The sequence below is a fragment of the Montipora foliosa genome, chromosome 7 (genome assembly GCF_036669935.1).
Source record: "Montipora foliosa isolate CH-2021 chromosome 7, ASM3666993v2, whole genome shotgun sequence".
Taxonomy (NCBI): domain Eukaryota; kingdom Metazoa; phylum Cnidaria; class Anthozoa; order Scleractinia; family Acroporidae; genus Montipora; species Montipora foliosa.
Window position 1 is genome coordinate 26,059,154 of NC_090875.1, and position 22,794 is coordinate 26,081,947.

The 22,794-nt window shown below is 38.1% G+C and overlaps 1 protein-coding gene across 1 annotated transcript in view; it reads left to right on the plus strand.

Moving 5' to 3' along the window:
• Positions 1 to 781: 781 nt before the first annotated feature.
• The window catches only part of LOC138011574 (calcium-dependent secretion activator 1-like), a 28,262-nt gene continuing 6,249 nt past the window's right edge, over positions 782 to 22,794 (plus strand). Inside the window, exons 1-20 of the mRNA XM_068858643.1 lie at positions 782 to 1,620; positions 3,288 to 3,368; positions 5,016 to 5,167; positions 5,915 to 6,005; positions 6,649 to 6,720; positions 7,567 to 7,619; positions 8,840 to 8,951; positions 10,321 to 10,460; positions 10,701 to 10,767; positions 11,614 to 11,722; positions 12,274 to 12,483; positions 12,876 to 13,012; positions 13,765 to 13,952; positions 15,820 to 15,921; positions 16,639 to 16,702; positions 18,156 to 18,279; positions 19,262 to 19,368; positions 20,514 to 20,670; positions 21,047 to 21,188; positions 21,865 to 22,020. Coding sequence (XP_068714744.1) covers positions 865 to 1,620; positions 3,288 to 3,368; positions 5,016 to 5,167; positions 5,915 to 6,005; positions 6,649 to 6,720; positions 7,567 to 7,619; positions 8,840 to 8,951; positions 10,321 to 10,460; positions 10,701 to 10,767; positions 11,614 to 11,722; positions 12,274 to 12,483; positions 12,876 to 13,012; positions 13,765 to 13,952; positions 15,820 to 15,921; positions 16,639 to 16,702; positions 18,156 to 18,279; positions 19,262 to 19,368; positions 20,514 to 20,670; positions 21,047 to 21,188; positions 21,865 to 22,020 — 3,020 coding nt within the window. The 5' untranslated portion in view covers positions 782 to 864. The remainder of the gene's footprint in view (positions 1,621 to 3,287; positions 3,369 to 5,015; positions 5,168 to 5,914; positions 6,006 to 6,648; positions 6,721 to 7,566; positions 7,620 to 8,839; positions 8,952 to 10,320; positions 10,461 to 10,700; positions 10,768 to 11,613; positions 11,723 to 12,273; positions 12,484 to 12,875; positions 13,013 to 13,764; positions 13,953 to 15,819; positions 15,922 to 16,638; positions 16,703 to 18,155; positions 18,280 to 19,261; positions 19,369 to 20,513; positions 20,671 to 21,046; positions 21,189 to 21,864; positions 22,021 to 22,794) is intronic.

Genomic DNA, 22,794 nt, shown 5'->3' on the forward strand with positions numbered 1-22,794 from the left:
TTGAATATGAATGAAAACTGATCTTTTCAAGACAAACTTCGCTCTTCGCCTCGCTTTGAAGAGGAGGCAAACATGAACTCGGAAATGGCCTAATTCTAAATCTTTTCTTCTTCCTCTCCCCGCTCCATAGGTTTTGATCCTCTCGAAGCACGTCTTAGCTTGTTCTCTTTGCCTATCCACAGTCATCTTTCGAATAGTTTCTCTACGGCCTGCTATATTATCTGAAACCGCACTTTGCTTTTAAAGTTGATTCTAGTGTCAGTATCTTTCAGCTCACAGTGATGTCTAGTGACATGCATTTTCCACATATGGCGTTTCTCTATTTCAAAAATATTTAGAGTAGAGACTAGGTTGGTCACATGTTTAAATTTTCACAGTGTTGTTTCGTTATAGACTTTTTCATTCCATAATTTTCACTGAGAGGAACAATCGAGTTGAGTATCAATGTCGAACTGGTTTGATTTGATATCCTTTCAGTAAGTAACGTGTTCACGTAACAGGGCAACACTACTATGTCAGAACTTTACTAATAGAAGGAAAATTAGGGATTTACTGAGACGAGAAGCCATGAGTAGTCTTTGGGGTAAAAATTTTGGTATTTCTTGAATTGAAAATATAGCTCCTAACATGACGATCAGTGTGTGGTTGTCGGTGATCCCTGCATGTGATAATGCGTGTTTTACCATGGAAATTAAATTACGCATTGCGTGCCTATATTTTTTGTTCAATCGCCCGTGATAAAACTATTCAGCGGCTGCTCATAGGAAAATAAAATCAGAGGAAGTCTATCAGAAGTCTCAGTCGTTGTTTACTATTCCTGCAGACGTGTTTCGTGCACGTTATCTCTGACATTTCGCAGGTAAAATGCTTGCATCTTCCTCAGACGAAGACGAAGCTAACGATGTTGTTGGTGGAGATGAACACACACAAGAACTCCTCACCATTTATAAGCGAGGAGAACAACTTCCTTCCACCATTTCCAATTCACCGAGCGTTTCTCCTTCGCTTCATTCTCCAAGTCCTACGTTATCTGTTGTGTCAGAAGCTACGCTGCAGGAACAACAAGAAGATGACGAAAGGAGAGAGAGATTACAGATGTATGTGTTCGTTCTGCGGTGTATAGCTTATCCGTTTAATGCTCGACAACCAACAGATCTTGCACGCAGGCATGCTCGTGTGAGTAAACAAGACTTGGAAAAGATCAAGCATCGATTTGAAGACTTCCTTCGTGGAGACACAAAGATCTCATCAGACGAGGCCTTTTTCAACGCAGTCCGAGCATATTACGATATCTTTATTTGCAGCGAACGAGTTAAGAAGATGGTTATCAGTGGTGGCTGTTCCTCGAATGATTTCCGCGAGGTCTTTAAAGCTATGATTGAAAAACGAGTACGGAGCTTACCCGAAATAGACGGAATAAGTAAAGAAACTGTATTAAGTTCATGGATGGCGAAAAACGATGCTATATTTCGCGGAGAAGACGATCCTAAGAAGGGCCCACGAATTGCGGCATCCGCTGCCTCAGAATTGATTTTGTCAAAGGAGCAGCTGTATGAAATGTTTCAGACAATTCTTGGAGTGAAAAAATATGAGCATCAAATATTGTTTAATGCATGCCAGGTATGCTTACATTTTCCTCTAGTATTGATTTTCTGTTTACGACCCATTTATTTTACGAGTGCTTTTATGTTATTATTCACGCATATTTATAGGTTATTGTGTCGGTTGGAGTGCCTATTTCAAAACTATTAAATATTGTATAAGTCTCCCCTTTAAACAGAGAAAGGCTAAGATAAACCAATTAAGCTTAATTACTATAACCTTGTGGAGTAACCACAGAATTCAAGGCCAGCACATGCAAAGTAGTTAGAAGCTTTTGTAGAACGAGACACATAACAATAGGATCTTTTGTTATTCAATGATATGGAAATAAGTGGCCCTGTATCTAGAGTAATTTTATGCTAATTATCTTAGTATTCTTTTTGTTATTCATACATGTAAACAGACGAAAATTATTTCCCTGTTCAATTTAACACCTTGAGGTCAGTTTATCTCATGTCACTTTCACAAATTGGCATCCGTTTTTATGTACCTCAGGTTCTGATAATTTGTTTAAAATGCTGCTTTTGGATCTACAGCACATTGCGATGAAAATTTTGTTTCTAATATAAAAGAGGACAAACAAATAGAAGAAGTAATTTTAGAGAACTGGTTATTGGCCACTCTTCACTTCTCAAGAATGAGGTAATAAATAGTACACATATTTACCATACATGCGAATAAGTGGTTTTCACATTACATACCTTACCGCCATGTTGGTGGACGAAACAAATTTAAAGATCTCTCATTGGCTCGTCGTTCATCCAGCACCATTTGTCCATTACATCATTGTTATGTGTCTCTAGAGATTGATTGCAAACCATCTTAGAGTGGCTAGATATTTGTTGATAATAATATTACAATAATATTACTTTGAACTTTGAACTTTGAAATCCAGTCAGTTACTTCTGCGAGACTTCTTGAATCATGAATACCCAGCCAGTAATTTGCATATTAATTAATAGATATGTCTTGTTTTTCAAATAATGCTGCTTTGAGGAAACAAGAATGTTGTGGTATTTTGATGTCACTCCACCCATACCTGCTCACTGCCAATATTCAGGAATAGTCTCTGCTTTTTTGTGGAATTGCATATTTTGAAGTTCCTTCTTAGATTCTAAAAACAAATGCTAGAAACTTGAAAAGTTGGCAAAAAGTTTCACAGATGGGGTCATTGTATTGTAAATTGCATGTTTTTTATGATGCACTGGTTTTCTTGTGAATTTTAATTTTGGTATCATGACAGAAAACTCTACAACTGCTTGTAGATGTTAACACTAATATATTTCCTTCTTTTACAAAAACAAAAACTATTATTTTTCTGTTCTCACTTCTTTTGCTTCTTCATAAATAAATGAGTTTCCATTCAAAACTAGACTCGAAAATCAAAAAAGGTGGGGTTATAATAGTAGGATCTCACTTAATAATTTATTGCATAAAACATGGCTCCAAAGGTAATTCAGCTACTCAACAATATTTTGGAGAATTTATTTGGAGGATTATTGTGATATTAGCTGATAGCTAAGAGAGTTTGGTGTTCAGGGACAGATCTAAATTCTGACCATTATACCAATCAATGCCCCAAAAGTATTGCCCTGGTAAGATTGCAGTGATTGTAAATGAAGACATCTGTTACTTCTGATATACTGTAAGTATAGACTTGTGTCCTACATGCATATTTTTTAAAGCTTGATAGTGCAGATGAACAAGCAGCTTGCATACGAAGAGAACTGGATGGAAGACTCAAGGCTATTTCTGATCAGAGAAAGGTGATGTGTCTCTTTTTCACATAAATCGTCATTGAGTAAACCAGTTCTTAAAAATCAAATTTTGGATGAAATTTAGTGATTATAAGAGTAGTGGTTTACATAGATTCCCGTATTCAAGGCCAGGCATTAGGGCATGTCTTACATGTCTGACTATATGTATGTCAAAAGGCCATCTGCTGCATGCTGTCTTAACTGAGTCAAAAAACAACATGGGAAAGTGGAAACAACCAGGGAACAGTTCTTGTACCAAGAGTATGAAGCACTGAAAGGATCTGTTGCTGGCTTGCAACATCCAGTGTTAACAAAGTCATGTGAAAGACTGGAAGTAAAAAGAGAGGGATGGCTAAATATCTGAACCAACTGTCAGCACAAAGTTTAATTAAAGTCAATCAAAAGCTATATTACATCTAATCCTAAAGCTGGTTTAAAAGAAATTACATAGATAGTCGTATAAACATAACTTTCTTTAATTTTCCAGACATGATTCGATGGTACATCCGTCATCTTCATTGTTACATATTTTGAAATCGGCATTGAATTTAAAGCGCGTGTGATCTTACAAAGTTTGTTACATTGCGTTGTCAATATTGCATACTAAAACAAAACAAAACAAAGATTTAAATTAGTGAGGCTTAGTTCTTTACAGGGAGAGAGTCAGGTTAATGTGTTTCACCTGCTGGTTGAGATTGGGCTTCTCCCATCTTATAAACATGGATTCGCGTGCACTTTAAATTCAACAGCGATTTCAAAATGTGTAACACTAAAGGTGACTGATGTACTGTCAAAACTATTCTGGTTCTCTACTCTGCACCGAGAGGTTTTCTTCGGGTACTCCGGTTTCCCCTCTCCTCAAAAACCAACATTTGACTTGATTTGTGTTAATTGTTAATTTCAATTTATAGTGTCCCCAATTAGTGCTTCAGCGCTAGAACGACCAGACACTTAAATAAAGTTCCTTTCTTTTTTTTTTTTTTCTGGAAAATTAAAGAAAGTTGTTATGTTTATACAACTATCTATATTGTTGCTACTATCTAGACCTTTTGGATCAATTACATAGATCTATGTAGATGTCAATGTTTAGTCTGTTAGTTGGTAGTGTTTTAAATCCAAGGTCCTGGGATGAATTCAGCTTTGTGTGATCAGCAGTTTCTCTACTGGGGTTAACATTCTGTATGGATATGATGGGTTCAACCTTGAAACCGTGAAATGCATGATTGGCTGTCTCTAAAATTTGTGTCAAAGGAGATAGAAAAGCTGTGTTCAACGTCTTTTTTCAAATTTTGTAGCTAGTATAGCAGTGTCAATCTACGGGCAAATGTGTATGTTATTGAGACAAAAAAGAGACTCCATTCATGATGTTGCCCACCTCAAGTAGCAACGCTAGTTGTATGTGACAAATGTTGTAAATCTGTCTTATTATTATTATTATTATTATTATTATTATTATTATGATTATGATTATGATTATGATTATGATTATTATATGAAAGGTGTGAAGGACACTGCAGTAACACTAAATTAATTTCTTTTCCATTACAATGAATGTTATAATTTACCGCTATTACTGCATCATCTATTTTGATTCAGAGGACAGTCTACCAGCATTGATCACTATCATCATCCTCACAATGTCTTGTTCATTTTTAGCGCCTGACCAGTTTTGTTCACAAGGATATGGAAACTCTGTTTGTTGAAGAACAGCAGGCAGCCATTACCCAGCTGCGTGTTAATTTGGAAAGTCAGCCTGTCACAAAAGGGTCTTCAGACTCCAAACTTTATTCTTTTAACCGAATTAAGGGGTGGGTATTGTCTACCTTAGTCCTAAGTTCATTTCTTTACATGTAGCTTCTAAAATATGGATTTCATGACGAGAAGCCTTGACCCATTTATGCTGTACCTCTGAGAAACCCCCTATTGACGAGTAAAATTGTCTGGCATTAAGTCTCACTTCTAGGGGTCAATGGGTTTTTTTTAATGAAGGTAGAAGTTGTTAAAGAGTTGGTGTATGGTATTTATCTTCATTGGGGTAGTTGCCATGCAAAAGTTGTTTAAATTATGATGTTTTCAAAATTATTTCCAAAAGCGTTGCCATATTTTAAAACTCCATGGCAGTTCTGCCCTCCTCCACCCAATATATAATGTTGGAAATCTGAAAAAACCTATAATTTGAATCTTGCTTGACTGTGCGTTACTTGTATCCCAAGAATTTTGTCTGTGATTGTAGATCATCATCAGGTTTTTCTTCCAGTATAGGGATCAGAATTCACATTCATTAGACAATTACAGACTTAAGTATACTCGTGTTTTTGTGCAACACTAGCATCTCTTGCCTACTTAACGCACTTGTTGATGAATCAGCAGATAAAGGTGAAACTCTTTACAAAGTTCTAAAAACATTCTCTCTGGAGTGGATTTAGAGTCTCCTTAAATTTTCCAATGATTATTGTGAAGGTAGCTCTGAATCTCTTCATGATTATTTTTTTTCTTAAATACTTCCTGTAGATCTTTATAAGTAAAGTGTTTTTCTGTACTTTGCAACTATTTAGTCCTCAACATACCATATCTATTGCTGAAGTTGCAGAGGATGTGGAATCTGTTCTGTCCAAATCTGATGTCATGCTTAATTTTACCATCGAGGTACATCATGACTTTGCGAGAATTTTCACTCTTACTACCGGTAATTTTTGGTCACATACTATCTCATTTTTGGTTTCCTGATGTCTTCTTCATAATAGTCTCAGCAGCCAACCACCATTAATTTCAAGAAACATCACCATTTCTCATATTTAAAAAGTGTAATTCCACAGCGGTAATTATTGTTCACTGTGAGAAAAATTGCTGGACAAGCAAGGGATCTCACCTTATGCCATGCATATATATGTACAGCATATGTTCAGAGGATTCCGAAGTAGCTATGAGGTATCGTTCTACTTGGATATGAGAGGTGGTTTGTGGTGAAGCCACATGGGCTGCTGTGGTGAATGTTGTGCAGTCTTCTGTTATTCAAGTGAAGAAAGGTACAGCTTTCCACATCCAAAATAAAATAGAATCCCCCCTCCCCCCCTCCCCTTCATCCAGAGCTGAGGTGGAGACGGGCATTTGTGGATGGCAGTCCTGATCATCATGGCCTATGTAATAAATTACATAAGTTGAAGGGATTTAATTGGAATGAGTGGCAGTGTACATTTAGTAGTGTAGCAGAGCTAGATGTTTGCTTAGAAAGAGAAAAAGGATAGGAGTTGAATATTGCATTCTTGATATTATCATTTTTCATTCTTAGGTGGTAGTGGTGGAGGCCAAAGGGCTGGACAAGGTTGTCCCTGGCCAAAAAATTGTTTACTGCACCATGGAGGTAACATTACTTTTATTCCACCATTTCTTGAGATTAATATTATTATGGGTGTTCTTTGGGTAAGAAGCTTATCAGAACTGCCCTTTTATTTTATGTAAAGGATGATTAATTAGGAACAATTGTCAACATTCAGTTGTTTTGCCCATTACCAAGAAACTTGTATTCTATCCTTCTCATGGGCACATTACACCTCATTTCGATCATTTCACGTATTTGTGCATGTATCAACTGAGGCGCATGTCTTTGTAGAGCCTGCAGACCAGTGAGACACATTGTCTATTCAGGAGCTAGATAAACGACCTGGCTCTTCAGTAGGTTCTAGTAGCTCAATGGACTGGTGTTATGGAGGTCGTAGGTTCAGTAATCCTGCAATGGACTCTGATTTTTCAGTTGTCCAATTTTCCATTTCCAAGCAACTTGTATTCTATCCTTCTTACAGGTGCATTACACCTCTCTGCGTGTTGTTTACTTGTTACTGTACATACAAGTACATGTATGCACTTCAATATTAATGTTATTTAAGTGTCAAGCCTTCTTGCGCTGAGGCACCAAATGTACAAAGAGGTTGAATCAAACATTTTTTTTTTGAGGAGGGGGAAAACCAGAGTACCCAGAGAAAAATGTAGGCAGTTAATGTCATCATAAGCAGTGCATTTTAGGTGATGTGTTTGGTACATAATTGTTCTTGTTTGTAAGGAGGTAGACAACAAGGATGTTGGTACTTTCATCATAGAGCCAGTGGTGGCCCTGATTCTTGGATCAGCCCTATAAGAAAAGTGTGACATTGACACTTGTGATATTTCAACTGATTGAGAGTTTTGCATTTCTGTAATTTTTTTCTTTTAGGTGGAAGGTGGGGAAAAATTTCAAACTGAACCTGCAGTAGCTGAGGAAGCAAAGTTAGTACTGGAAATGAAAAATAAAACTAGTTTATCAAAGTTAAATATTGTAGCTGTAAAATTTTAATGATTGAAATAAATTTTTTCTTTTGAAATGAAAGAAGCCACAGGCAGCCATGTCTGATCTGAAGGTATCGCTTTTTATACTTGTGATATTCTTTATAGTTGAATCAATAATATTATTGATATTTGCTCAATGCTGATATTCTAGATATTTGTGGTCAAATGAGGTCTTATTTTCATACATGTACATAGTTGAGTCAAATATCAATATAATTTACGGTCAATAGAAGATTCCATAGCAGTTGAATCAAGCTTGATATTTATGGTTGAATAACAACAACAACAACCTTCATTATATATTTATCATAATTAACAACTATTCACTGAAGTGGAAGGGGTGAGGAATGGTAAAATCCAAGACTCACTGAAACACCCAAGACCTTGTTTGCGAATGCAAGACCGAGACCAAAACATGCAAGACCTCACACCAAAATCAAAAGCCAATATAAACAAGACTTGAGACTCTTCGCAAAGGCTGTCGAGATTTTGGGATCGGATTGAAAGTTGGGGAGTGCCAAGATTTTTGAAGTACTATTTGCCACTTTTAGTGGAGGTGGCTAGGGGTGGATATTTACTTAGCCGTGAAGCACGAAATAGTAAAAAAGATGTTTTTGACAATTATTTTTGGGCGCAAATCCAGCGCAAGTTGCTCGGAGGTGAATAGCAAAAGATATTCAGAGAACGTTTTGAGTAGCCAATCAGAGTGTGCTGTCATTTCTACATGTATCCATGTAGGAAGATTGATATTTTAATAACTTATTGTCCAATCAACCTTGATATTTCTAGTTTTTAATGTTTTTTTTTTTTTTTCGAAAATCATAATTCCCTTATCCAGTCCCAACTGGGTAGAACAAGTGGCTTTTTTCAAGCAACACATTAACATTCAATAAGTTTATCCAATCACACCAAACTATGCAACTTCATTTTCATATTAATTTTAGTTCTGATAAAGTGATTAATTTTGTTCTCTCCCTGCTAAGATCGAACAATAATATTGCCATATGCTAAAGCTGCTCCGTTTGTAAATGGCCATTCCTCGACCTGGACTCTAGTCACATTGAATTTAATTTTGCGTACACCTATACTTAACAGTGAGGACAGCTATAGGGTCAACTATTACTAGTAGATTTTTCTAAAAGGACCTTTATTTCTCTTAGTTGGCTTTCCCAAGGTGATTTTACCACTTGTCATCCTCGCCCCATTGTCAAAGTCAAACTATATGCCGAGAATACAGGAATATTGGCTCTTGATGACAAGGAACTTGGAAAGGTATCAATTTGGTAATTATTTCAGAACTCAATACGCTCAAGGTACCACAGAATGGCAGCAACCGAGAGTTGTGTTTAATTTAATTGTAATTTAAAGATCAGTATGGAAAACCAAACTTACAGACAAAAGTGTAAGTTGACAACTATATGTACAATAAACTAATGATATAATAATGCATAAAACTACCAAAATAATTATTGTGATAGCAAAATCTAAACAAAATTCATGCTGTTTGGGTCTGCTAAATCTGCGAGCCAGCGAGCCATGCGAATTTCACAATTAAGTCTAAACACCCATTTCAAATAGCACAGATAAGCAGTTATTAAGTCTAAGCACCCATTTTAAAACGGTTAGCTTACAATAACTATGTGACTCGCATGTTGACTCGCATGGCTCGCCATGTTGGCTTGCACGACTCGCAGTCATGGCTCGCACGACTCGCAGTCATGGCTCGCATGGCTCGCAGTCATGGCTCGCAGTCATGGCTCGCATGACTCGCAGTCATGGCTCGCATGACTCGCAGTCATGGCTTGCACGACTTGCAGTCATGGCTCGCATGGCTCGCAGTCATGGCTTGCATGACTCGCAGTCATGGCTCGCAGTCATGGCTTTCACTATTAAAAGGGTTAAATTCTTGGAGACATGCTGGGTGGTATAAAAGGAAGGTCACATTCCACAGATCACTCATTACAGGTCATTGTTAACCTATACTAAAGCAACCCAAAACCTTCAAATTGGCTAACCCGAGGCCTCAACATAGTTCTTGGGCCTAATGAGGCCAAAGTTTAGTATCAGTAAAGGTTTTGTAACGAGGGACTTGTACGTAGAAATTATGGGCATTGTTGAAAAATCTTATGTTAAATGCTGAAAAGTTAAGTTATTTCTAATATACTATGGCGAAATAAAAGCTATTTAAAGTGGTGGCCTGTTTAGGCTCTGCTGACAGAGTGTTCCATGTTTCTTCGCCACTATAATAATGAAAACTCTTCTCAAGGGCCTTAGTGTTTGGCTGCAGAATAAACAGGTTATGTTGGGCCTTTTGATAAGAGGGTTGGGCGCCCCAAAGATAATGTCTTTGAATGGTATTATTTTACCCTGGTGAATTTATCAGACAGGTATTTGGGTACAAGGTTATTTGTTAAACTGTTTTGAACATTAAAGACTTGAGTTGTTTTTCACATCTGTCAGCAAGGCTTTTCCATTTGGGGGCATGAAGAATCTGGGCAGATCTGACATCCCATTTAGACTCTGTTATTATGCGTGCCTGTCCATAAACTATGTGTAATTAAGCTACTCTGACATTCAAGAGTAGAACATGATTCATTGGTTATGTTGTTAGCTCATGCATGGTTATATGATTCTGTCCCAGGTGATTATTAAGCCAATACCTGGTGGTTCTGAGCAGCCTGAAGTGCATGATGTCATTCAACCTAATGGAGCCATTGGCAATAAAATCAAACTCAAAATTGCTGTCAAGATGGACAAACCTGTAAACCTCAAAAAATGTGGGTGAGTTGATCATTAACATGTGGACAAAAATGAATCATTTTTGTTCCTGTGTCCCACTTCAAACCTGGTTAATGAAACTCCATGTTCATGTAACCTTGTTTGGTACCTACTTATGCGTACCCTGTAGGTACCTGTAATTCTTAACTTTTGGCTTTTGCTTAGAGTGTTCTTTAATGCAACCATACGCCCGCATTATTATAACAAACAGTGATTTTTGTGAATGTGATATTAATTTTGCAGACAAATATATGCTCAAGGAAAGAGTGTGTGGAAGAAATGGAAGGAACGTTTCTATGCTCTGGTGCAAGTAAACAAACAGTTTTTTTCTTTAAAAGAAATTTACGAAAAGAACTGATCATAACACTGTCACTCTACTGCTTTTTAGCTTTTTTATATCTCCCCTGGCCTTAGCTGGTCAATGTGAACATTTCGAATGATGATAATAAGTGTTACTTGGGGCAATCGTAATGTACTATAGTCATCCTAGTTCCTTCTTCCTTAACTTAAACCACTTCCACTTCCTTTAGCCATTGACTCCTGAACCACTCGCCATTGATGAGTAAAATCATCTGCCGTTAGACAGTAAAATCTATCAAGTCTCACTCCCAGGGGTCAATGGGTTAAAGGGGACGTAGTTTTTGAGGGGATGTAGAGGTTGTTAATTAACCCAGTGACTCCTGAATCACCCCCCCCCCCCTCCCCCCCTACCATTGACAAGTAACCACATTTGGTGTTAAACAGAGTAAAATCTATTAAGTCTCACTCCCAGGAGTCAATGGGTTAAAGGGGACATAGTTTTTGAGGGGATGTAGAGATTGTTAATGAACGCAGTGACTCCTGAACCACCCCCCCCCCCTCCCCCTTCGACGAGTAAAATAGCCTGGTGTTAGCCAGAGTAAAATCTGTTAAGTCTCACTCCTAGGGGTCAATGGCTTAAAGGGGACATAGTTTTTGAGGGGATGTAGAAGCTGTTAACCCATTGACTCCTGAACAAAGCCCCATTTACGAGTAAAATCGTCTGACATTGGACAGAGTAAAATCTATCAAGTCTCACTCCTAGGTGTCAGTGGGTCAATTATGGTTATTGACTTGGGGAAGCTGTTTATGTCTCGTTTGAAATGAGCATACAATTTTGTTTTTGTTCAATTCTTAGGTCAGCCATTATACATTTGTAATGTGCAGCTACCGTGAAAAGCAAGCTGAGCCAACGGAGATGATGGAACTTGATGGTTACACTGTTGATTACTGTGAAGCAATCAATGGTTTGTATTCTAAATACACAATCTAAAAAACCTTTCCAATGTGAAAACATTATTTCAACAAATCGTCGTTCTTCAGCTCAGGTTAAGTTATACATGTAGTATAATGTATCAAAGAGATACTCAATGCAAAAAAGATACCATTCTCCTTGTGCTGGTGAAAGCGTGCAATATATCACTTATCTTCCTTTGTTACTGTCAAAGACAAGCCTTTTTGATTGTTTACACTTTATTATAACAATTATTGATCGTCATTAGATCAATAAATATTGTTTTCATTAGTGTTATTTGCAATAAATTTTCTAAGAAACCATTCTTTCTTTTACTGTTTCATTCATTCATTTCTTCTTTTTTTTCCTCAATTTCATATCTATCCCTGGCCATAAGACCAGTTGCATGTTAGACTTGATTCGCATTTTTACAGTTTAGCTTTACAAATAGAGACAGTTAGCACATTGTAGGCTTCAAAACATTACTTTAAATATGATGGTTGGGTTCAATAATTGACATGAACACATTCTGCAAAGTTTAAACTCTCTTATTTTATCTTGTAGATGAGGAGCATAAACTAGGTGGAAGGTTTTTCTTCAAAGCTGTAAAGGAAGGTGATCAGGTCTTGTTTGCCACAGAAGAGGAACTTGAACGACAGATCTGGGTCAACAAACTGTACACTGCTACAGGGCAGTCACATAAGCCTGTTGCACCAAACTTGTCTGCTGTCAGTGTTCAGGGCCATGTTAATACGCTAACGAAACTTCAAGGAGGTCAGTGTAGGTTTCTACAGGTATTTACAGCTGTACCATGTTGCTTGTTATTGTAGATGACTTTTTCTGGTGAGAAGATTCACGAGAATGTTATTTCCCCATTGACACTTATTCCTATATGCCAGTGGGTTAAACCTCGTGGTCTAATGCCACAGTCATCCCAGCTAAGGTAGATGTTGAGCACATAGGAAGTACAAGACTCAAAAGACTGTCAGCATGTTGAGTGAAAACCCTAAAAACATTAGCAAAGATTGTTACAGAATTGTAGGAAGGATGAAAGAACTGAATTTAAGGTGAACACCATTTAGGCAAAAAGGATTTTACAGTAAATTAGATGATAGAATAACTTCAGTCTGATTTTATTATATTACAATAATTATTGTGATGTTTAGATCATGATCGTGCCAGGAAACATGGACTTGAGGATCTTATTCAAGCAGATCCAAGCACATTTAATCATCATGTGTTGTTTGAGAAGCTTCAGCAACTGACACTGACGCACAGATTGAATGACTCATACTCATGTTTGGTATGTTTGGCTAAACAGCATTGATATGACACGTGAGCAACATCAGTATCACATGTAACCAATATTGATATGATAATGTTAAAGCTAGAACCGTAGAGAGACAGTCATGCATGGATGTTATCAACAAAAGACTTGTCCAAGGCACAAAATACATGTACAGCAAACAGTCTTCAAACACCTAGCCAAATTATTGGCTTTCCACACATCCACATTTCACCTTAATACCCTGAATTTGACTTCAGTTTAGTTTGTCAAAAGATTAATGTTCATCAGCTTTTCATTAACAATCTCAGGAAGACAAGGTGGAAAAAATAACTTGAAAGTTGTTTTTCTTTAACCTTCCTGTCCTTGGTTGTTCAAAAGGTGGATAGCGCTATCCACCAGCTAAATCACTATCCAGTGGATAGCACTATGCACCCTTTGAACAACTGGGGCCCAGGCTGATGTATTTGGTACAAGTGCAATAACTTACAGTGGGAGGCAATGTTGCAACAAATTTAGTTTGTAAATTATGGTCTCATAAAGATAAACCTTTTTTAAGAATGCAATCAGTTGAGAAAATTAAGACTTTTTCCCTTTCCTTCCTTGCTTTATTCTTTGTCTCTCCCTTTCCTCCCTGTTCACTCTATGCCTTTATTTTGCAAGGATTTTGCATTTAATAATTAAATTATCAAATTAATTACCAGTATTAATGGATTTTGTGTTCACTACTACTGACCAAACAGCTAAAGACAGTCTTCCTTGCTTGTCAGGGTTGGTTCTCTCCTGGTCAAGTGTTTGTGTTGGATGAATACTGTGCTCGTTATGGAGTCCGTGGATGTCAGCGGCACCTTAGCTACCTCACTGATTTGTTGGATAGAGCAGAAGCCGGTGTGATGATTGACCCAACACTGCTTCATTACAGCTTTGCATTTTGTGCGTCACATGTTCACGGAAACAGGTTTGTTAAGAGTAGTGATGTAGGTATGTTTATTACTTTAATTATCTATTCGTACAGAGTCTGTTATCCAAGGTCCTTGTGACCACTTAAAAAACTTAGTCCAGTCAAGAAGCAGTCCAGAAATCCAGGTGATCAGATGCACACCTAATATTATTTTGGATATCCAACTGAAGTGTCCTGTCTATTAAAGCAGTTGCTACCTACAATAAGAAATGGTGCCGGCTACAACTACGACATCTCCACAAAACAATAATATCATTGGTTAAAAGAGCATAAATAATCATGGTGCACGTGCAGCATGGATTTTAGCAAGTATCTTAGCGGTCCTCTGCATAACGACGATGTGAAATCACCAAATTTGAGGTTTTGACGACAACGTAAGCGTGCAAGAGAATCCTTCATTCTCTGTTCTAACTCTGAAACCACTCGTACCAATTTATTTTTAGTTATACTTTGCCCACATTGTAGGACGTGAACGAGAAAGAATCACAAAAGACTCATGATAGAGCCAAGTCATGTTTTGAGGTGACGTTTTCGTTGACCGTCGCCATCGTAGATCTTTAACTCCCTAATAAGGCAAGTGTCAGGACTAGTGTGATTTGCAGGTTAGGGTATAGAGGTTTTGCATGGCAGGAACAATGTTTTGCATTAGAAAGAACACTTGCTTCCATGGGAAAAAGAATCTATTGTTCCTGCCATGCAAAACCTCTATTGGCAGTAAAGGTACAGGTAGCTATTAATCTTAGTTAAGGCACTTTTTGACCTTACCTGCATTCCAAGACACGAATGTTGTTGAAGTTTGGAAGAAGGGCAAGCGTACAGTTCGTGGCACTTTTGAAATCAGCTGCATCTAATTATGTGCATTTCCTGAAATAATTATTTGGGGGCAAAATAATTATGGAAAGAAGGTATACAATGTAAGACTCAGAACTTCAAGGTAGTAGTAGTCGTAGCCGTAGCCGTAGCCGTAGCCGTAGCCGTAGCCGTAGCCGTAGCCGTAGCCGTAGCCGTAGCCGTAGCCGTAGCCGTAGCCGTAGCCGTAGCCGTAGCCGTAGCCGTAGCCGTAGCCGTAGCCGTAGCCGTAGTGGTAGCCGTAGCCGTAGTCGTAGTAGAAACTTTATTACCATGTCAGAACCTTCTAGTTTGGGTGATATCCCATACTAATGTGGGACACAAATAATAATAGATAGCATTACATGTATTTACAAAGAAATACTATCCACTAAATTCTAAAATTAAGTCATATATACACATACGAAAAAAACTATGAAATAAGAATTGAAGAAATCAGTTAAGAATTACAAATGAGAGCAGCCATCATCTAACAGAGAGCTAAGGTCAGGCTTACGTACATGGTTTTTAAAACTGGCTAACAAAGTAACTGATCTGTCTGCAGTTGTCAGTTTGCTCCATAATGTGGGTCCTAAATAGCGCAATGAATGTTTGCCAAAAGTTACTGTGTTATACCTGGGAACTGAAAAGTCAGACTGTCGTAAATTATAGGAAGAGTTGTGCTCCTGAAAGATGTTACAAATATTCAAAGGACTTAGGTTGTGTTAAACAAGAACTTTTCAATTCAGGTGCATGCATGTATTTCCTTTCAAATCCTCTTATTATTTACCCAGTCATCACAAAATAATCCCGTGTCTTCTATTATTTATTTACATAGCAAACTTTTTAAACCACAATTCAATTGCTTGTAAGCTCGCAATCTGCTTGGCTAGGTTACGGCATTGGAAGCTACGGTACATCTGTACACTGTACACTCAGCAGAAGACAACTTGTATCAATATGTACATTACTACAACACAACATTGTTTAACAACTTAATAATGTTTATTTGTTTGTTTTTCTTTTTTCATGGAAGGCCTGATGGTATTGGTACAATCACAGTTGATGAGAAAACTTTCTTTGAGGAGATAAAGATTCGTCTTTGGAATCTCCTGGCATATCAAATTACTCATTACAGGTAAAACATGCATTTAGGGCACCAGTCTACTAACAATAATAATTGACTTCACTCCATTTAAGTGTTTCTTAATAGACCTTATTCACGATGCCCACCATGTTGGATTTGCTATTATCATGCAAATTAGCTACGCACTTCTTAGGGGGCAAACAACGCAAGTTCGAGAGGTTATAGCGAACACCTTAGCCACACAGATGATTTGTTTCACGTTCATTGAATGTTTATCACCTAAGCAGTAAAATGCAATCATTACACAAGTTACTCGACAATTTTGTAGTGAAAAATGAGCAGATAAGGAAGTAGAAAGTCAAAATGTCAAAGGCAATCAAAAGATATAAAAATTTTATGAAAAAGTACTTAATTCTAAATACTAAAATGGAGTTTTTGCAATGTTATTTCAATATTTTGTTGAGCCGATTTTCCGCAATTTGCCTTTTTTTTAATGTTTGCCCCCCCAGCATAACACATGGCTAATTTGCATGACAATGTGAAAACCAACATGGCGAGTATCGTGAATAAGGCCATTTTAAAACAAATTTCATGTACTGCCTTTCATAAGATGTCTCTGAAGGAACTTGTTCACATGGGATTGTTCACATCAAGTCGTCAGTGACAGGCCAGGTTACAGAGATGATCCTGAACTAAGTTACATGTAACTCATTAATTAGCAGCTATGGGATAGTTTTTAACGTTTCTTTATTTCCATTCACAATTTAGATATTCATTTCCCTTTGGGCGACCTGAAGGGGCACTAAAAGCCACACTTTCATTGTTTGAAAGGGTAAGACAATATGATGTCCTAAATAATAATCTTGTTACACCCATCCTTCTATAATCCAACCTCTGATCCTCCTTATTGGTGGCTGAAGCTGTCAAAGTAAAGGCTCACTCTAATATTGCATTCAAAAATGGCTCTTGTACAGCTAGCTGTGACTTGACTGACCTAAGGAGTTCATATACAAGTAGCAAGAAGGGGTACATTAATTTGCTTTGAATGTTGGCCGTGTATATTATAATTATTTCAACAGACATACAGTGTATATTAGATTGTAGCATTAGTTTCCATGCTGTCTTTATTCACATGTAATTCATCTGAGCATTAATGCTCTAATGCTTTAATTACCAGTAGCTACTCCTAAATCAGATTGTACTGTACAAGGAGTTCAACTAGATAGCTATACCACACAGGACAGACCACAACACCTGGAATTCCATGCCCTACTCTTTGTGAATAGTGTGTGGGTTCTTTTACACATGTACGTCCCACAGGGTTATGAACATTGAAGGGTTGTGAGACGGGGCCTACGGTTTATCGCCCTTGTCCAAGAAGACAAGAAAGTCTACCCATTTGCAGATGTCATTACAGAGGCAGCACTTTCTCCTCAGTTATTTAAAGACCCTGAGTGTTGGCCTGGATTGAGTATTTGATCCCACAACCTCCTGCACAGCAGTCCAATGCTCAACAAACTGAGCCAACTAATCGGCAGTTGGCATCAGCCCTAGTTATGGAACTGGACTCACAAGGAAATTGAAGCTTTGACAAGGGTGATCTCACCCTTGTCAAAGTCCTTTTGATGAAGTTTGATTGTCTTTGGGAAAAGTGAAGAACTTGTGTTAATGACTGGTGTCTTAAATCCGATTTACACAGTATGATTTTTGTCGCATGCGACAAGCTCACTACAGACCTATGACACTTACGATTACCGCAGATGTCTTAAAATGCTACGACATTTTTTCTGACGTACACAACAATCGTAAATCATGTCGTGGGCTTGTCGTAAGCCGTTGTCGCATCCGACAAAAAGCGTACCGTGTAAATCAGCGCTTAGCGTACTAAATGGCAATTTGTGGAGCAGGCGTAGCTCAGTTGGTTAGTGCATGGCTTTCGGAGTAAGAGGTTGCCAGTTCGATCTTCAGGGACTTCAACATCTGTTTTGACTTTCCTCTGTGTAACCATAGCTTTAAATTCCCTGTAAAATGGAGCACTGACAGAGGGAGGGGAGTAAAGAGCACACAGTCGGCTTCCACTGATACCAGTCTCATAGCTGAAGGAACTACCAACATTAGATATAGTGACTGACTTTCCCTTAAAGTTTACCTTTTAAAATTCATTTTGAGAGTCAAGACTTCCACTTGGTTGTTGAAACATCAGTTAGTGGTGACAGTCCTCAAGACTGCACACTCAAAGACCTTACAGTAATTTTCTTAGGGACTTAAACTTGTTTTTCCTTTAGGTGATGATGAAAGATCTCTCCACACCTGTCCCAACTGACGAATTTAGAAAAGAAATTAGAGGATGTTTTCACCAGGCTGCTCTCGTCAACTACACTCGTGTGTCAGCTTATGCAGGCATTGAAGGTGTTGTAGCTTTTATAAATGTTGTACTTGAATATGGTAGCTACACTGTACTGCATTGATTTGATATGCTGCATGGCTTGTTTCTCATTTCTTTTTCTGTTTTATTCATCGGTAACGCTTGTTTGCATAACAACCGATGAAACTAAAATGTAATAAAAATAATCAGTCTTATATGATGCAAGTTACAAGCTCGACACATTATACAATAATTACACAAATCACTTTTATAAGTAATAGAAATAAATAATGAGATACTCGCAATTACCTACTAGCTGCAAAAGCCAATTGAGGTCAGGCCACTGAGCAACTTTACCATGCATTCACCCTAGAACTAAAGGCACTAAGGTTTGGGGAATGAACAACCTGTTGAGGGAGGCCGTTCCAAACAGGGATAGTATGTGGGAAGAAAGAAAATTTGAATGTATCAGTATGGGGAGAGGGAAGTTGTTGAATACCTTATTATGAGATTGTCTTGTTTGAGATTGAGAGAGTGACATACCTAGAGAGATCCACCTCATTAAGGTTATGGGAAGACTTATACATAAAATTTAGTCTCGTAATGGTTTTTTGCAAGAGCTGTTTCAGTTAAGGGTGTGATGCTCTTAAAAGAAGCTAATCCAAACAATAGAGCTACTGTATATTCAATGGTTGTACATGTTAAGAGCTGCATGGTGACTGGTTATGGGTACATTTGCTCCATTTACAAGATGTTACAGGGCTGGGTCAATTGCAAAAAGATGTAGGTGTAGTTTATGAAGGTTTAGTGAAATAATGAATAAGTAAGCTGTCTATTAACATTTTTTCCCACTTAAAATTGATTGAAACAACAATGACTACCACCTGACGAAGTTGGATAGATGTAAAAGACTATTCCAGTTTTAGAATGAATATTGCTCTTTAACGTTGATAAACATCATCAGAGCCACAATGATATGCCAGATACTCTTTTGATGAAGTTACTTACAATTTTCTAATGTTTAAGAATTTTCAGGGGATGATGTTTCACCAGAGACTAGACTGAGCAAGATCATGCATTTGGCTGAGTTATGTATTGATCTTCTTCACCAAAATGAAGAACACCATGCTGAGGTCGGTGCACTTTGCTATCGGATGCATACAGCTTGATTTATTACGTGAATTATGGAGAGTTACAAATCCAAGATCAAGTTTGTTTCCCCAGCCAACATAGTGTACTGAAATGTTTGCCTTATAGCAGGCGTTTCCGTTTGAACGAAGAGCTCTAAGGATGGAAGACAGAAAAATCTCTTTTGGTGCTCTTTGTTCATTCAGGAACATTTACTATGTGGGCTACACAAAGAGCATTTCTGATTGAAAAATCAATGTAGTTTGTATGTCATGGTTTAAGCTTTTTGTTAGACTTAGCAAAGATCAGCAAAGGCTTCTCAAACGAAATAGAGAAGTGATCCTCACATTTAGAGCGAGTTTCAATTGAGTGCCGTAAAACCAAAACCAAAGTAATTACTTTGGCCAATCAAAAAGGACGAAGACAATCCAGTAAACCAATCAAAACTCGAAGTAATTGCACGTAGCCGACACAAACCGCGGGAAAATGTGTACGCGTGAGCCACGATTGGTTTTGGTTTCACTTCAGATTGGTTGAAAAAGTGGCGCGAGAACTTTGAATCAATCACTGAGTGAAGTAATCATAAACCAAAGTAATTATTTAATTACTTTCGACACTCAATTGAAAACCGCTCTAACTGGACAGTTACAGCAATTGTCTCTAACAGAGACTGAAAAATTCATGTGGCTTTAACAGGATTGAAACCCATGACCTCTGTGATACCAGTGCGATGCTCTAACAACTTAGCTATGAAGTCACACAATTAAGGACAGACGATATATTATGAAGAGTAACGTTAGTGATGAATGAATAAATGCGTTAGTTCGGAGTGTAACCCAAAAATTCGGTTTTATCAAGTGAGTTGATAGTCTAAAAGGTTAACTAACGACCATAAGAGTGATTTGTGAGCTCACGAACGGTTGGTGATTGGTTTAAAAATCTCACGCCAGTTTATCGTCCAATGAAAAGGAAAGTCAATACCAATTGCGACTTGCACGCACTTCCCGTGCTTTGAGCAAGTTACATAGAATTGCTACAAATTTGGATTGGTTCATTGCGTTGTTTGCTCCTGCTCTGATTGGTTGAAGTAATAATTACTTTGGTATTTGTATTTGCGATTTAGATGTAAGCCTTTCGATTTCCTCTTTAGGCCCTTATGTGGGTTTCGGAGCTGCTGATTGAGCATCAAGAGATCTTTTGGTCTCTTTTCACTGTTGACATGGATGCTACACTGGCTATACAACCTCCAGACACTTGGGAGAGCTTTCAGTTGTTCCAGCTATTAAATGAATATTTGTCAACTGATGGTGAGTACAGCACATGTGAGCTGTTAAAGTGAAAAGTACCATTATTTTAAAAGGGAATAGTTCTCATATCCGAAAGTCAAGCTTCTCTCAAGGTTCAGGGTACGAAATTTGTTGTCCATGGCCAATATGGCCGCCACGCGAATAAGGCCCATACAGTAGAGATCTGTATCAAAAGTTAATGAATACTAATTATCTGAGTGGGAGTTAGTATTAAAAGTTAATTTTACTGTTCAATCATTCATCAGCGTCAGTTGATTTGTATTGGTGTTTACAGAGGAGTACATGTGACTCATATAGTAGCTGCTGATTGTCCATACCTTTGATGAAAAATTAATTAAATATACAATATTAATTTGATAATGTCTTGTGTTTGCAGCGAACCTTAATCGAGGAAAGTTTCACGGTCACTTGCGTGACATCTTTGCTCCTCTTGTGATTCGTTATATTGATCTAATGGAATCATCAATCGCACAGTCATTACACAAGGGATTTCAAAAGGAGACCTGGAGTCCTGTCAGGTAACTGTGTGAAAGCTTGAACGGAAGAGAGAAAGGATCCTCTCACTTGTCTGGACACCGGAGACAATCGCCTAAATTGTTATTGAGGTGGCTCCAACAACAGGATTTGAACCCCTGACCTCTGCGATGCCGTTTCAATGCTTTACCAACTGAGCTATGAAGCCACACAGTTGGGAGCAGGTCAATTTGTTGGGTTCATGTGTTCCCGTGAAAGGACAACATGAAAGAAATGTATATGTTTGAAGTGCGGTTGACAGACGAAACCTTTAAAACCTTGAGAGCTATTCCTGCCATCCACTTCACTGGTCATATGGTCGTTATCAGCCGAATAAAAAAGTTACAATCTCTTTGCACAGCTTTGCAGAGCACAGCGCAGCGTTACATTTCAATGGCCACAGATTAGGATTTGATTCACAGACTCAAACGTTAGAGCCATCTAGTTGTTGTACATCATAATGAACAGCACCACTTGAAAGTACTGCTCGTTGATTTCCAAAAGAGAAATATTTGTTCTTGGCCCGATTTCCGCCGCTCTCTCGGGTTCGGGTATCCTCCCCGAGCACTGGTTCATTTCCCGAATCAGGGGCTGGTAATCGAGCCAAGATTCGTTCGGAACGTTTACACCTATCAAACCGCCCTGATGAAAACACGTGGTGTTTTGCTTGCTTGATTGCAGAGAGGGATGTCGTGCATCTGAAGACCTCTTTTGGAAGCTGACAGTGTTGCAACAGTTTATAGCTGAATTAAACTGGCCTGATGAAGTGCTAGCTACTCACCTCATGAAAAGGCTAAAGCTAATGGCTTCAGACATGGTGCAGTCCTGCGTCAAAAGGTATGAATTGGAAATTATCGCAAATTATGTAGTTGGTTGCAGTTAAGCTGTTGTACTGTTACTGGCAAACATTTGGCAAATTTTTGGTACGTTTTTGGTAATCAGTAAGTAATATCCCCACATACAGTGGGGATTCGTTTTCGACTTAGTTTTCGACTCCGTTTTTTTCGGGTTGTGCTTTGGCTGCGCATGCGTAAGATTTCTCTGTCTCGTAGAAGGCAGCTCAAGTGGGATTCAAACTTGTTATCTCTTCCTTCAGAGGCAATCGCGACGACCACTAAACCACGGAAGACTGCGTGACAGAATAACGGGGAAGTGTTTATTAAAAAATTGTGTGCGTGACCGCAAAGGAGTTTTTGTGTTTTCGTTGCACACAATGCAATATCCGGTTATTGTGTGACTCTTTAACAGATATCGTACTTTTATAATTCACCCATTATTGGTAAGAAAAAGTATTAAATATTTTTTAAAAGTGTAGGCTACCCGTAGCTTCATGTTCCATATAACGTTCGTTGTGTAGTTCAGCGCGCTAAATGGGCAAAAGGCATTTGGTGGATGGAGGGGTGGATGGATGGAGATTCAACGAGGAATCGAGGCTATGAATCCTTTGAGGACAGTGGCCTTCTTTTGTATTTTTCGTGGAGCTGTTAGTCAGTAGTTTTAAGCCTTGACAGTTGCATTAATTATTTTGTTGTTTTCCCAGGACAGACCTCGAAATCATACATGATCTGAAAAAGCCGGAAATAAGCATAGAGGGCGAAAGAGGTCTATTAA